General features: G+C 38.5%; 2 protein-coding genes across 15 annotated transcripts in view; both read left to right on the top strand.

Moving 5' to 3' along the window:
• The window catches only part of Lrrc69 (leucine rich repeat containing 69), a 170902-nt gene extending 160859 nt beyond the window's left edge, over nucleotides 1-10043 (top strand). Inside the window, exon 10 of one of the 3 annotated variants that reach the window (XR_015619967.1) lies at nucleotides 9859-10043. Coding sequence is in view for 1 of the 3 variants with exons in the window: in NM_001134624.1 (NP_001128096.1) it covers nucleotides 9859-9918 (60 nt within the window). In the remaining 2 variants the exon portion in view is untranslated. 3 annotated transcript variants of the gene reach the window in all.
• A 1810-nt stretch (nucleotides 10044-11853) lies between these two features.
• Nucleotides 11854-15684, top strand: part of Slc26a7 (solute carrier family 26 member 7) — a 138013-nt gene continuing 134182 nt past the window's right edge. For 2 of the 12 annotated variants that reach the window (NM_001106638.2, NM_001436653.1), the window contains 2 exon segments: nucleotides 11938-12030; nucleotides 12329-12549. In NM_001106638.2, the coding sequence (NP_001100108.1) occupies nucleotides 12357-12549 (193 nt within the window). In that variant the 5' untranslated portion in view covers nucleotides 11938-12030; nucleotides 12329-12356. 12 annotated transcript variants of the gene reach the window in all.

Here is a 15684-nt window from a genome sequence, read left to right as displayed (position 1 = left end):
TCATTCTGAATACGAATAAAGCAGCCAATCAGAACAATAGCTTCAAATATAAGAATATTCATAGTCTAGGATATATCAAGAGTAATAATATTTAGTTAAGTTGAAATTTTCTTTGAGCACAGGTTAGTAGATGGCCAATACAATTCTCTGTTGGCATCCAGAAGGATTGGTAGATGTCTGAACAATGGGCTACTGAACATATACATTTTTTTTCTCATGTTGACACGTCTCAAAGTGCATTAGCCTGCCATTTTCCCTGAATGGATAAAGACTCATAATTTGTTAAAAGTGATTTATAGACTAGATGAACGAGAATATTTCTGCTAAGGCAATTGTTTAAATTAAAACAATCAGAATAATAACTGTAAATTCACACTACTCCTGTGGTCACTCCTCCTAATTCCCATGAAGACACCTTTAATAGATTTATGCAGATTTTATTTATTTATTTATTTATTTATTTTTTTTTATTAACTTGAGTATTTCTTATATACATTTCGAGTGTTATTCCCTTTCCCGGTTTCCGGGCAAACATCCCTCTCCCCCCTCCCCTTCCTTATGGGTGTTCCCCTCCCAACCCTCCCCCCATTGCCGCCCTCCCCCCATAGACTAGTTCACTGTGGGTTCAGTCTTAGCAGGACCCAGGGCTTCCCCTTCCACTGGTGCTCTTACTAGGATATTCATTGCTACCTATGGGGTCAGAGTCCAGGGTCAGTCCATGTATAGTCTTTAGGTAGTGGCTTAGTCCCTGGAAGCTCTGGTTGCTTGACATTGTTGTACTTTTGGGGTCTCGAGCCCCTTCAAGCTCTTCCAGTTCTTTCTCTGATTCCTTCAATAGGGGACCTATTCTCAGTTCAGTGGTTTGCTGCTGGCATTCGCCTCTATATTTGCTGTATTCTGGCTGTGTCTCTCAGGAGCGATCTACATCCGGCTCCTGTCGGTCTGCACTTCTTTGCTTCATCCATCTTGTCTAATTGGGTGGCTGTATATGTATGGGCCACATGTGGGGCAGGCTCTGAATGGGTGTTCCTTCAGTCTCTGTTTTAATCTTTGCCTCTCCCTTCCCTGCCAAGGGTATTCTTTTTCCTCATTTAAAGAAGGAGTGAAGCATTCACATTTTGATCATCCGTCTTGAGTTTCGTTTGTTCTAGGGATCTAGGGTAATTCAAGCATTTGGGCTAATAGCCACTTATCAATGAGTGCATACCATGTATGTCTTTCTGTGATTGGGTTAGCTCACTCAGGATGATATTTTCCAGTTCCAACCATTTGCCTACGAATTTCATAAAGTCGTTGTTTTTGATAGCTGAGTAATATTCCATTGTGTAGATGTACCACATTTTCTGTATCCATTCCTCTGTTGAAGGGCATCTGGGTTCTTTCCAGCTTCTGGCTATTATAAATAAGGCTGCGATGAACATAGTGGAGCACGTGTCTCTTTTATATGTTGAGGCATCTTTTGGGTATATGCCCAAAAGAGGTATAGCTGGATCCTCAGGCAGTTCAGTGTCCAATTTTCTGAGGAACCTCCAGACTGATTTCCAGAATGGTTTTACCAGTCTGCAATCCCACCAACAATGGAGGAGTGTTCCTCTTTCTCCACATCCTCGCCAGCATCTGCTGTCACCTGAGTTTTTGATCTTAGCCAATCGCACTGGTGTGATGTGAAATCTCAGGGTTGTTTTGATTTGCATTTCCCTTATGACTAAAGATGTTGAACATTTCTTTAGGTGTTTCTCAGCCATTCGGCATTCCTCAGCTGTGAATTCTTTGTTTAGCTCTGAACCCCATTTTTTAATAGGGTTATTTGTTTCCCTGCGGTCTAACTTCTTGAGTTCTTTGTATATTTTGGAAATAAGGCCTCTATCTGTTGTAGGATTGGTAAAGATCTTTTCCCAATCTGTTGGTTGCCGTTTTGTCCTAACCACAGTGTCCTTTGCCTTACAGAAGCTTTGCAGTTTTATGAGATCCCATTTGTCGATTCTTGATCTTAGAGCATAAGCCATTGGTGTTTTGTTCAGGAAATTTTTTCCAGTGCCCATGTGTTCCAGATGCTTCCCTAGTTTTTCTTCTATTAGTTTGAGTGTGTCTGGTTTGATGTGGAGGTCCTTGATCCACTTGGACTTAAGCTTTGTACAGGGTGATAAGGATGGATCGATCTGCATTCTTCTACATGTTGCCCTCCAGTTGAACCAGCACCATTTGCTGAAAATACTATCTTTTTTCCATTGGATGGTTTTGGCTCCTTTGTCAAAAATCAAGTGACCATAGGTGTGTGGGTTCATTTCTGGGTCTTCAATTCTATTCCATTGGTCTATCTGTCTGTCTCTGTACCAATACCATGCAGTTTTTATCACTATTGCTCTGTAATACTGCTTGAGTTCAGGGATAGTGATTCCCCCTGAAGTCCTTTTATTGTTGAGGATAGCTTTAGCTATCCTGGGTTTTTTGTTATTCCAGATGAATTTGCAAATTGTTCTGTCTAACTCTTTGAAGAATTGGATTGGTATTTTGATGGGGATTGCATTGAATCTGTAGATTGCTTTTGGTAAAATGGCCATTTTTACCATATTAATCCTGCCAATCCATGAGCATGGGAGATCTTTCCATCTTCTGAGGTCTTCTTCAATTTCTTTCCTCAGTGTCTTGAAGTTCTTATTGTACAGATCTTTTACTTGCTTGGTTAAAGTCACACCGAGGTACTTTATATTATTTGGGTCTATTATGAAGGGTGTCGTTTCCCTAATTTCTTTCTCGGCTTGTTTCTCTTTTGTATAGAGGAAGGCAACTGATTTATTTGAGTTAATTTTATACCCAGCCACTTTGCTGAAGTTGTTTATCAGCTTTAGTAGTTCTCTGGTGGAACTTTTGGGATCACTTAAATATACTATCATGTCATCTGCAAATAGTGATATTTTGACCTCTTCTTTTCCGATCTGTATCCCTTTGATCTCCTTTTGTTGTCTGATTGCTCTGGCTAGAACTTCAAGAACTATATTGAATAAGTAGGGAGAGAGTGGGCAGTCTTGTTTAGTCCCTGATTTTAGTGGGATTGCTTCAAGTTTCTCTCCATTTAGTTTAATGTTAGCAACTGGTTTGCTGTATATGGCTTTTACTATGTTTAGGTATGGGCCTTGAATTCCTATTCTTTCCAGGACTTTTATCATGAAGGGGTGTTGAATTTTGTCAAATGCTTTCTCAGCATCTAATGAAATGATCATGTGGTTCTGTTCTTTCAGTTTGTTTATATAATGGATCACGTTGATGGTTTTCCGTATATTAAACCATCCCTGCATGCCTGGGATGAAGCCTACTTGATCATGGTGGATGATTGTTTTGATGTGCTCTTGAATTCGGTTTGCCAGAATTTTATTGAGTATTTTTGCGTCGATATTCATAAGGGAAATTGGTCTGAAGTTCTCTTTCTTTGTTGTGTCTTTGTGTGGTTTAGGTATAAGAGTAATTGTGGCTTCGTAGAAGGAATTCGGTAGGGCTCCATCTGTTTCAATTTTGTGGAATAGTTTGGATAATATTGGTATGAGGTCTTCTATGAAGGTTTGATAGAATTCTGCACTAAACCCGTCTGGACCTGGGCTCTTTTTGGTTGGGAGACCTTTAATGACTGCTTCTATTTCCTTAGGAGTTATGGGGTTGTTTAACTGGTTTATCTGTTCCTGATTTAACTTCGATACCTGGTATCTGTCTAGGAAATTGTCCATTTCCTGAAGATTTTCAAATTTTGTTGAATATAGGTTTTTATAGTAAGATCTGATGATTTTTTGAATTTCCTCCGAATCTGTAGTTATGTCTCCCTTTTCATTTCTGATTTTGTTAATTTGGACGCACTCTCTGTGTCCTCTCGTTAGTCTGGCTAAGGGTTTATCTATCTTGTTGATTTTCTCAAAGAACCAACTTTTGGTTCTGTTGATTCTTTCTATGGTCCTTTTTGTTTCTACTTGGTTGATTTCAGCTCTGAGTTTGATTATTTCCTGCCTTCTACTCCTCCTGGGTGTATTTGCTTCTTTTTGTTCTAGAGCTTTTAGGTGTGCTGTCAAGCTGCTGACATATGCTCTTTCCTGTTTCTTTCTGCAGGCACTCAGCGCTATGAGTTTTCCTCTTAGCACAGCTTTCATTGTGTCCCATAAGTTTGAGTATGTTGTATTTATGCAGATTTTTTAACTGAGCATGAGTGATTGTTTTAGCATTCATTGAAATCATATATTTCAGATTTCCATATTAAGAACTAATTCATTTGCATTAACACAGATGGAAATATTTGGGATGTCATTAATTTCAGGGGCTAAGTAGATAAATTTACAGAAAATTACAAACTAGGTAAGATTGTTTACCCGAGGGCTGGAGAGATGGCTCAGCGGTTAAGAGCACTGTTTGCTCTTCCAGAGGGCCTGAGTTCAAATCCTAGCAACCACGTGGTGGCTCACAACCATCTGTAATGAGATCTGATGCCCTCTTCTGGTGTGGTCTGAAGACAGCTACAGTGTACTTATATATAATAAATAAATAAATCTTTAAAGAAATTACAATATTCTCTTCTGGGAGCTGAGGTTCTCTGGCAGTGATGATTGGTTGGGGTTACTTGGTAAGACCGCATGCACAATGTGAAGTGTGCCTGTTTGTGTAAAAATAAAAAAAAAAAAGGCTTCAGGGAACTTACACAATAAAAAAAACATAGGTGAGGTCTGCATTCATTACAAGTTAAAAAAAGATTGTTCACTCTAGAAGAAGAAAATATTTCTTTCTAATTGAATAATAATGGTAAATAAGACATTTATGGTATTATGTGTTTACATATTAATATTAAAGGCACATTAAAATCTCATTTTGAAACTGCTGAAAGTCTCAGACATGATTCAAATTATCTTAGCAAACAGTGAAAGAAATGTGATAGGTAACAATTAGAATTTATCAGTGCCTTTGCCATATGCCAAGCATTGTCTTTGGTGCCCACTTATCTCAATGTTCCTTTCAAAGACCTTGAGAAGTTGGCATTTAGTTTTAGCTTTGCTTGCCAAAGCTGTACAAGTTGATAGTGTGGCTCCATAACATAACACTTTAAATATTTCTTTTCCGTATGCTCCTCTGACAAATGAACAGCGATGTTTCCTGTGGGTTGATTTATTGCCTAAGCAGATGAATTTTCACTACCAGTAAATATATGGGATATTGCAATCAACATTGCTGCTTACATGCAGTGAAAACTTTGAAATTTTTTGGAGTAAATTTCAGTTGTACCATTAATTAATGAGGGAACTAAAATATCTGGCGCTTTACCTATTTGCTATTTCATTGATTGACATGAATAAAATTCTTTGTTCAAGGTTTAAAAGTCCTTGAGTGCATTGATTTTTTTATTGTTGAACTTAAAATGCCTTGAGGATGTTTCTATATTTTAAAGCATCATTCACTTATTATTGTTTTAATTTTGCATAGATGTGTATGTGCTTCTGTAAGTTCATGTACATGAAGGTGCCTGTGGAGGTCAGAACAGGGTCCCCTGGAGCTGTCATTATGGGTATCATAAGAAGCTTCAAGTATGTGCTGGGAAATACAACTGGATCCTTTGGAAGAGCAGTGCATGTTTGTAACTGCGAATGCATCTTCCCAGCCTGCTCCACCCTGTGAACTTAGATAATGACTATAACTGTGCATGTTCCCTTTTTATATCACATTTGTCTCACTGTCCCCCAGTTTGACTTCTATAGACAAGTATGAGTTGCTGAGAAGCTCTGCTTATTGGTTTAAGTATCGTTTGGGGAATTAGCTCATACCTGATTTATGTTGACAATTGTGGAATTGAAATCATCAAGAAAAAACAAGCTCAGAAGAAAAAGAAATACATTTTGTGATGTTAGGGTCTCAGTAAAGTCTAGCTGTAATGCTAGAACCATTTACTAAATAACTAGTCTAGAAAGCTATACATTGCAAAACTGTAAGTCAACACACAGAGGTAGAAGGTAAGACTACTCAAAAGATGGATTTGTTGTAAAATTTGATCCAGAAAAACCTCTTGGATCAAGGGAAAAATAGCTGCCAAAAATGGCATCATTCAGAGTGGTTCATTGGCACTGGGGCTCTAGCAATTTATTTATAAGGGAGTAATAAATATGGGTTTAAAACTTACACCAAGACTTTCCTCAGTGTTATCTGTAGTAATAAAAATCTCGGTAACTAGATTGTTCATTTCTAAAGAGAAGTGCATCTCTGAGCAAGAGGCTGTTGATGCTGTAGCAAATGCTTCTGATGAATTACTAGATATACACATAGTGGACCATGGTGCCCAAGCTATGCAAAGTAAAAACATTTTCAAAAAGGAATAAGGGTAGCATATGAAAATTGAAATTAGTGGTATAGAACACATTTTCTTATTCAGTACTTCTTTGTTCTTTCAGAAATGTATTTTATGATCATTATTTGATGATTTAGTAATCAGGAAAATGAAGAAAAATATTGGCGAAAGTAAATAGTTACTGGAATTCTTATCTAAGCATCAGCCCTCTGTATTTTTCACTTACCTTGACCCAAAGGGTACAGAACCATCAAGTTTTCAAGTCAAACCAGGATCTTTAGCTCTAAATGTTTGTTTTTATTGATTGATTGATTGCAATACTGAGTGTTGAATCTAGTGCTGAATCTCTTTACTGAGCAAAGAGTCTACCACTAAGCTGTATCCATAGGTCTCTTTTTACGTTTCTATTTTGAGAGAAGGTCTATCTCAATAAATTGTCTAGGCTGGATATCTAATTGTCATCGTCCCGTTTCAGTCTCTCAATGACTGGAGATTAGAATCTTAAACCACCAGGCCTGCCTTGAACTTTGCTTTTGACACTGAGACCTAGTGCTATAGAGCTATAGTGCTATAGTGCTATATATAGCTATATATATATATATATATATATATATATATATATATATATATATAGTGCTATAGTGCTATAGAGTATGTAAGAGATTGATTTGGTCAGGGTCAACTCTGTAAGTCACCTTTTGGTCTCCAGATGGAGCTAGTCATGCTGGAAGGAGGAATCGTAAGAATTTAATGTCCCAGTTCTTAGCACTGCCTCATATCTGCTATGTTAAACTCAAATCATCTTCCAGAAAGTTGTGAAAATGATAACTATGTTGTTTGAGTCCTCTTAATTAGGGCTGGGCCACTAGGTGCTATTTCAAGTTCCTGTGCTAATGAGGCAAGATTCATATTGATTTTGAATTTCCCTTAAACATAAGTCAAAACACTATTGTGGAGGGGAATTTATGTTGGGGAACTGATCCTTGTGAAAAATACAAGATTTTTGGAGTATTTTTATCTAGTTCCTTTTGAGTAATACTAAGTTCCAAATAATATTTTTTTTCATGATTACTGTTCATTCCAAATGGAGGATATGTATCGAAGTAGAGTCAATGAAGTGATCAGAGAAATTTTACTCTCTTTTTTCTGTATTAAAGTTATATGACAGTTGAAGACAGTATACTTGATTTGATATGAATCCTTAAGATTCATTTTAGACATTATAAAAACATATTTGATCATCCTTAATTTCTTGCAAAGAAATTTTATCATAAATTATAGTGGCTTTTTTTTGCATGTAGTGACTGGAGAAGGATGTCAGATGTCCTGATTTAAACAAGGTCTGTCCTTGAACTTGAAGCTAAAACCTCAGTAATCTTCCTAATTTTCCCTTCCTATAGCACCAGGGTTATAACCACAATCATCACATAAAACAAAATTATGGCAGAATGAAAAAATTAAGGTAAACGAACAGGTTGGAAAGTTCTTCTTAATCAAAGACAGCTAGTTAAGTGTGTCAGGGATCATTCTTGCTATCAGTCTTGTGCATTGTTGGTGGGCTCAATGTTGGACTGGCTGGTTATAAGAAAACATTGTAGAATTCAGGATTGCAATTTGTTTACATGTGTCATGGTATTTAGGAAATGACTCACTCCTAGGAAAGACGAAGAACTATTTTCAGAAATTGCAGCATTGAATGAATTGGGCAGGAAGGTGAGAGTCTATAATATAGTACAGAAGTTAGGATAAAAAGCAAGGGGTAGAACTCTTAAATAGTGGATCTTGGCTTACCAATTAAGAAAAAAATGTTCTAATAGGTCCAAAAATTGGAAGAGGTTGTTTTTCTAAGCTTGTTAATTTAAGTTATTAGACAAAATAAAACTGAACTTAGAGGGTCACACCAATCTGTATGAAGTTTGCATTAGTTAGAAGATGGTACCGTGTATAATTGATGTAATGAAAGCTTGCTCTGTATGTGGATGCATCTCAATGCTGGCCCTACGGTTTGGTGAACAGAGGAAAGCTTTAATCTCTGCTTCCTCTTTCTCTAGCCGATCGAGCCTTGTGCTCTGTCTTTTTATTAGAAATACTGAATACCCACCTCATGTGGTAGACATGATTATAGACTGCTGTGACCCAGGCTTGTGAGTCTATACTTCCCGTATAACTTGGATGGATAGCTCTCAATGCTTTGGTGTTCTGTCCCTGCACAGGTGAGGCATCATGCTGAAATCAAAAGTTATGTGTCAACCTTCACTCATGTCTCTCAGGGAATGTGATCCAGTCTATAGCCAACTTAATATTTCCCTGAAGACTCTGACCTCACTCAAGTCTGGCCCAGTTCCCTTATACGCCATAACCTCCTTGAATGCTATCAATGCCAACCCCACAACTCTGTGAAGTCTCAAGCCAGGAGGGATGCTACATCACTTGTGCCTTCTCCCTCTGTACACGTCCCATTCAGTTATTTCTTAGATTTTGAAAGGGCATGGAAGAATTGAGCAAGCAAAGTCAAAAGCTCTCCCTATTTTTTCCCCTACGACCTCCACTTGTTTTCTCCCTGCATACTACCTTTGTTCATTTAGAGCACAGTGTGCCAATTATGCTGCCACAGGCTAAGTGATCCTTGAGCCATTTCAGGAGGACTATTGCTTTCTTAAGTATCTAGTGGATGACACATCTGCAGTTTCTTCTAGTAGATCATAAGGGAAAAACAAAGAAAATGGTAGGAATAAGCCCTACTCACAAAGAATTTACAATTTGAGTGGGTCAGAAGAAAATTGTAAAGCCAGAAAAAAAGCATGAAAATCACGTTAGCTCTATATCTGGGAAGGCTACCTGAATACTAACCCTATAGCATGAACAGAGTCCTAGTGATCCAGGAAAGTGTTCATGGAAGATGTAGATTTTCATAAATATTTCAAAGATGTGATGTCAGTATGTGGCAGGTCATTAACTGTTTCTTGCTGGAACACAAGTGTTTGGGCAGGATGGAATGAATTTACCCTTGGTGGTAATGAAATTCCCCGTTCCTGAGCGTCCAACTCTTTCTGCGTGACTCCATTATTATTATTATTTTTAAAGATTTATTTATTTATTTATTTTGTAGATGAGTACACTGTAGCTGTCTTCAGACACACCAGAAGAGGGCATCAGATCTCTTTACAGATGGTTGTGAGCCACCATGTGGTTGCTGGGATTTGAACTCAGGACCTCTGGAAGAGCAGTCGGTGCTCTTAACCACTGAGCCATCTCTCCAGCCCATGACTCCATTATTAATTTACCTTTTTTTCTTGAGAGAATGTTAGTTATACCGTTTCCTACTTCCTTCGTTAAATATCTCCTAAAGCACAGGCAATGCCTACTCTCTCCTTCCTCTCCTCTCCTCAGTGATTGATTAATGCACACTTGTTGGGTGAGAGTTTATAATCTAGTGGGGAGTAGCAGGTGGGACAGGAGAACTACACTGCTTTCGTTAATAGATTTGAGTTTAACGTTTGAGATTACAGGAATTTAGACATGTTAACGATATCATCCAAATGATGTTTTAGGAAGAAGAGCTCTCCTGTTGGTCCATATCTGAAGTGGAAGACAGTCAGAAAACCTTTTGATGTCTATAGGTGTTCGCTGGACATTCAAGGCTGAGATGGTCCATGTGGGTGGTATACATTATTGAACATCAAAGAGCCTTCAGTCACTGGAACTTTCAAATAAATGTTATTAATCTTAAACTTTATGGGTTGGCCTAGTCATTTTGAGAATTTCACGTGTGTGAAGAAACTCCTCATAAAGCTTTCTTTGTTTGGCGTTACTGATTATAAATCAGACTGATATCGTGCTGTGGAGTGAGGTTTTGGCAGGCTTTAAATAATGTGGCTGCACACGGAATTGGAAAAAAAAGGAAGTTGAGCTCCAGAATTAAACTTTAGGATTTTTAGGAAAACTTTATTCTCTTAGGAACTGTCTGATGAGCCATCCAATTTTTCTTCTCATTTATTTGCAGCCTAGGTTTGAATTTATCATCTAGAATTATTTTTTAATTTCATGTTTATCCTAAGAAAGTAATTCACAATGAATGTATACATAATTCTTGACCCCTGGGCACATATACCGAGTAGAGTACATGTAACAAAGGGAGAGATAGTCACTCATGAAGGAAAACCAGCCTGCATTTCATATTGTATGGATTTGTGTTTATCTTCTCAGGTATTTTTTATAAGTTGAAAATGGTACCATTTGCAGCACCGTCTCTGATTGAGATCCTCTCCTCCTCCCTCTGTTTTACTAGGGAGTGAACCAAGGTCCTCATGCGTGGTAGGCAGAAACTATTCCACTGAGCTTCGCTTGGCCATAATAAGACTCCTCTACAAACCTTTAGCCTGACCTTGAGTGAGAAATTTATTGAAGCGTTAGGAATTTAATGTGGTGAGAATAATGGAAAAGTACAGAAAAACAATCTCATACACAAAATGTTCATACATATAATGTTCATAAAAATGTACATCTCTCAATGTATTTAGGATTCATGGAATCTGAAATAAGTGTTGCCAAGGATTCACATATTAAAAGTATTACACACATTACAAGCAAGGGGCAGCATATGTTTGAAGCTGAGAAAGTAGCTCTTTCTTTTAATGTAATTAATGGGAAAACGTGTAGCAGGGATCCTTTAGAGAATAAAGGATCTAAATCCTTACTGTTGTAATGGCTCCAGCGTCTGATGCCTCGTCTCTAGACAGATGGACATTAGAAGGCACTGTAAATAACCACACACATGCTTTTCTTTCTTTTGGCTTCACAGTTTTAGTTAGAATATTGGCTTTTTGGGCGAATTCCAATGATTCAGATCATAATACAGGATTACTCTTCTGGAGACTGTGGGAAACAATAATACAATAAAATCTTTGACAGTCTATTCTGTTATAAAATGTAACACTAGCTTTTAAAAGGAGAACACTCTACTAAAAGTTATATCAACAAAAATAGTACTACACACACACACACACACACACACACACACGTGCCACTTCAAACAATAGTTTTAACGATACTGAATTTCTCAATAAATTTTACTTACAATGACATAAGTGTGTTAATTAAAAACGGAGAGAAACAACCAGGGTAAAATGAATGAGCAGAGACAGGAAGAAAAATAAAGTCTAGCCACAAATATTTGCTCATTGTGGTACTTAATTCCTTAGCCCAGGAGATGAAATTTCAGTTTGTTTATAAGAACTAGCTAGTCCTTTCTCAGATGGCACAGTGGTTATCTGAATGTTTTTTCTATGAATGAAAACTTCATATTCCAGATGATAGCATTACAAGGACTGTTGTAGTTCCCTATCATGTTTCCAAATTTTAAGGACTTTGCAACTTTTAGTCAGGTTGGAAATATATACCTCACAAAGAAGGGCGGCTGTAGCATATTCTGCACAGCGGCTCCTTCTAGCAGTCAGGACTTAGCTTTTGCTTGTAGGGAGACACTGGACTGGCTGGATCCTTCCTGGTTTCATTAGCATAGCCCAGCCCACTTCCACCACACGCCCAGAACTACCTCATTAACCATTGGGAATGCAGCCAAAAAACATAAGACGACAGTGAATATAAGGAGAATTACTGGCAAGGGAGCTGTAACCATCTCACCGCCGAACCCATTCCTTTTCCAAGATCAGAAAAGTAGTACATGAACAGGGACCCATTTCTTATTGAGATAAGAACTCAAGGTTTGAGTCTACAATTTTTATCTAGAATAATTAGCTGAACCACACAGTAAGGCATGCAGCTCAGTTGTATCCATTTGTGTTTCTGCTTCTCTCTCTCTCTCTCTCTCTCTCTCTCTCTCTCTCTCTCTCTCTCTCTCTCTCTCTCTCTCTCTCTCTCTCTCTCTCTCTCTCTCTCTCTCTCCTCCACTTATTTATTTTCTGGATAGCTTTGACATTGTAAACCACAGACGGATTGGAGCCTGGCATCGAAAGGAGGTGTTCTCCAACGATTTTTTTCTCTCTCCCTTGCCTGAAAAAGTTGACTACTACAGGAGGGAATCTGAGAAATGACGGGGGCAAAGAGGAAAAAGAGAAGCGTGCTGTGGGGCAAGATGCACACCCCCCACCGAGAAGACATTAAACAGTGGTGTAAGAGGCGCCTACCTATCTTGGAATGGGCACCGCAGTACAATCTGAAGGAAAACCTGCTTCCAGACACCGTGTCTGGCGTACTGTTGGCAGTTCAACAGGTGACACAAGGTAAGTGAGCATTCGGGTTTGCAGCTTTCTGCAGAGCGGATGTTACTCTGCTCCTTGGATGGGGGTTATGTTTGCGAGCTGACAGTTCAGCTAGTGAAACAGGCTTAATAAAATGGTCATTGACGTTAGGAAAAGAAGCAGAGTAGATGTCTCTGTGTAAGATTTTCCTAATTGCTTTTAAAATTGCTTGGCTTTTTCTGCCCCCCCCCCCCCCCCCGGCTAGGAATTAAGCAATTAAGCAGCAACCCTTGAATGGAATTACGTGTTTTGCCATGTTAAAGTTCATAATGGTTCAGAGTAAGGAATTGGTGGTTGTGGGAAATGAGCTTTTATAATTTCACTGTGCTGACATAATTTCCCACCTTCATCGAATCAAGCTATAAGACACTTCCTGTTCTGAATACAATTGCTTTTGAGCCCAATTAGCAGCACACAGTTACCTGCCATAGCCTTGGGACTTGCTATAAAGCAGAGAACAAAGCTTTTTGTACATAAAGGAGACTTATTGCCAAGATCACTATTTGCAAAGAGAATCCTACAGGACTGCCGTGTGCCTGTTTACTTCTGAGGTGCAGTCCCTACAGGATTTGTGTCTCAATGAGAAATAATACTGTGGTAAAACATCCCCAGAGCAGATTTAAAAAGTGACATTCTGGATTAATCTGTGTGTACTCGTGTGTGTGTGTGTGTGTGTGCGCGCGCGCGCACACGCATGCCTTCTTTCCCTAAAGGTATGTTCACATGCGTTTTGGCTAAGTCAGGTAATAATGTTCTACCTGTAGCCAGAAAAGGAACCGATTTCTCAACTTCCAAGCTTTAAAACTTTGAAACAGCTTTCTTGGCAGACTCCAAGTGATTATATTTCCATGCAGTCTTACTACCTCCCTGGCTTTAACTATTATTTATTCTGTTCAATTATAAGTGTGCTTTTAATGAAATTATTCTGTAGCTGGAACAAGCTGGTTTGTGTGTTTGTGTTTTCCGCCTGATTAGGAACATCTGCACAGGGGGTTTAAGATCCACAGTACTATCATACTTTATGGAATCCAGTTTTACTGCTTAGCTCTGTGCTGCATTTTTAATGACTGCTTTGCCAATAGCAAAGTATAGTAGTCTTTAACAAATGGAAAGGTGATAGCAGGTCAGAGCATTTCCAGCCTTCCTTTTATTTGATTTTAAATTCCCCACGAAACACCCCTATATCACTTGAAAATTTAGCTCATGGTCTTAAACAAGTTGTCTCTCCCCAGATGTTTAGTTTCACCATATCCCATAAATTTATCTTGCTGTTATTTAATATAAAATAAAAGTGGAGTAATTAGGATGTTAGCAGAAGTTGTCTTTTTATGTTTGAAAAGCACCCAGCCACCAAGAACATTTGGAAATGTGATTCAGTCCCCTAGGCTCATCATTTGGATAAGGCTTAAAAGCCTTTGGTAGTTAGTTTGGTTTAGCTTTTGAGAGACTTTGTTTAATGATCAGGCATTACATTGATTAGGAACAAGTACATTGATAAGCTGAGGACAAGCACGGAGCTTACTCAGCCTCGTTCCATGAGAAGTTTGGATCAGGTCACGTGCTCTGTACATGGACAGTTAGACTGCCAGGAAGAATGTTGGTGTTTTTCCTGTCATGAGAAAAGGTTGATTCTTGCAAAGAGCCTTTTAAAATATGCATTTCTCATTATTTTTCAATCTCTTTTATTTAAAAGACTTCAAAGGTAAAATATGCATTGTAAGGGGCCCACTATTTAAAAGAATCCGGAGTTAACATTACCCTTTCCACAGGAGGCTTAAAACCAGTAAGTTTCTCAGGCCCTCATACCTGAGAGGTGGAGGAGTCAGGCCTTGAGTCCAAAGCCAACATGCTCAACATTTTCATTTTATTCTCTATACTGCCAAAATCATCAGGCTTTCTGTAATACTAATGTTATTTGTAATAGGAGACATTTTGGACAAGTCGACTGTCTGTCTCTGCAAATGAGGTCTATATTCAAGTTTCGTCTCTGAGGTTTTAGAGTCAAAGGAGAAGTGACAGAAAAAGCTGTCCCAGAAAGGGGAACAAGCAGACAGAGACTCTCTTGGATGTTGATGCTTGTTACCAGCCCTGGTATTGAGGGAACTTCGAAGAAAAAAGGAGTAAAGCTTACTCTTCTACCATAGTGCAAACAATAGGAACAGATCCTTTTAATCTACTGATACGAGAAATAATGCTCTGAATTCAAATTCTTTTAACCTATATGTCCTGAAAATGAATACGGTTCTACCTAGAAATCACTCTTCCTTTCTGTCTCTAGAAATAAATTTAAAATCAAGAAAACGAAAAGTATCCTGAATGATAACTATGAGATAGGTGTTATACATTTCTTAAAAAGATTTATTATTTATTTTATGTATGTGTGTACACTGTAGCTGTCTTCAGACACACCAGAAGAGGGCATAGGATCCCATTACAGATGGTTGTGAGCCACCATGTGGTTGCTGGGATTTGAACTCAGGACCTCTGGAAGAGAAAGAAGTCAGTGCTCTTAACCGCTGAGCCCTCTCTCTAGCCTTGTGTCACTTAATTTTATATATGCCTGACTCCTATGTCGCATTTCTCTGGGCTGTTCTTATAGATCCTTCTGTTTTTCCATCCTCGTATTTAGCCTTCTCTCCTAATGAACCTGGGTAGATTTTGCCACCTCTGCTTCCTATCAGACATCGTAGGACCTTTTATCAGACATTCCTAGCTTAAACACTCCAACCTTAGCCCCATCCTTAAAAGTGCTGTAGACAGTATCATCTGCATGAAGGATCTGACCACTATCACTCTGCTAAGGATGCTTTCCTCCCGATCGGAGAGCCGTCTATTAATCCACACCAACCTAGACTGTTCTCAAGCGCAGCAGACGCCAGAGTGCACCGTATCACAATGGACGGTCCAAAATCAAAACAAAGGGAACATTTGGTCTTCTAAGACCGGCACACTAGATAACGTCACCATCCTAACCATATTTACAGTGAATAGTAACAATAGGAAGTTTTAGGAACAAACGTACAATGTTGCCAAGAGATCTCTTGGCATCTACACCAAAAAGAAAGTCAGAGAGCATAAGCAACTTGCCTGAAGCCACACAGAAGATAAGTATTCAAG

Source organism: Rattus norvegicus, chromosome 5 (assembly GCF_021556685.1).
Source record: "Rattus norvegicus strain SHRSP/BbbUtx chromosome 5, alternate assembly SHRSP_T2T, whole genome shotgun sequence".
NCBI lineage: Eukaryota > Metazoa > Chordata > Mammalia > Rodentia > Muridae > Rattus > Rattus norvegicus.
Note: the sequence above shows the minus strand (reverse complement) of the source record. Positions and strands in the feature narration are given on the sequence as shown.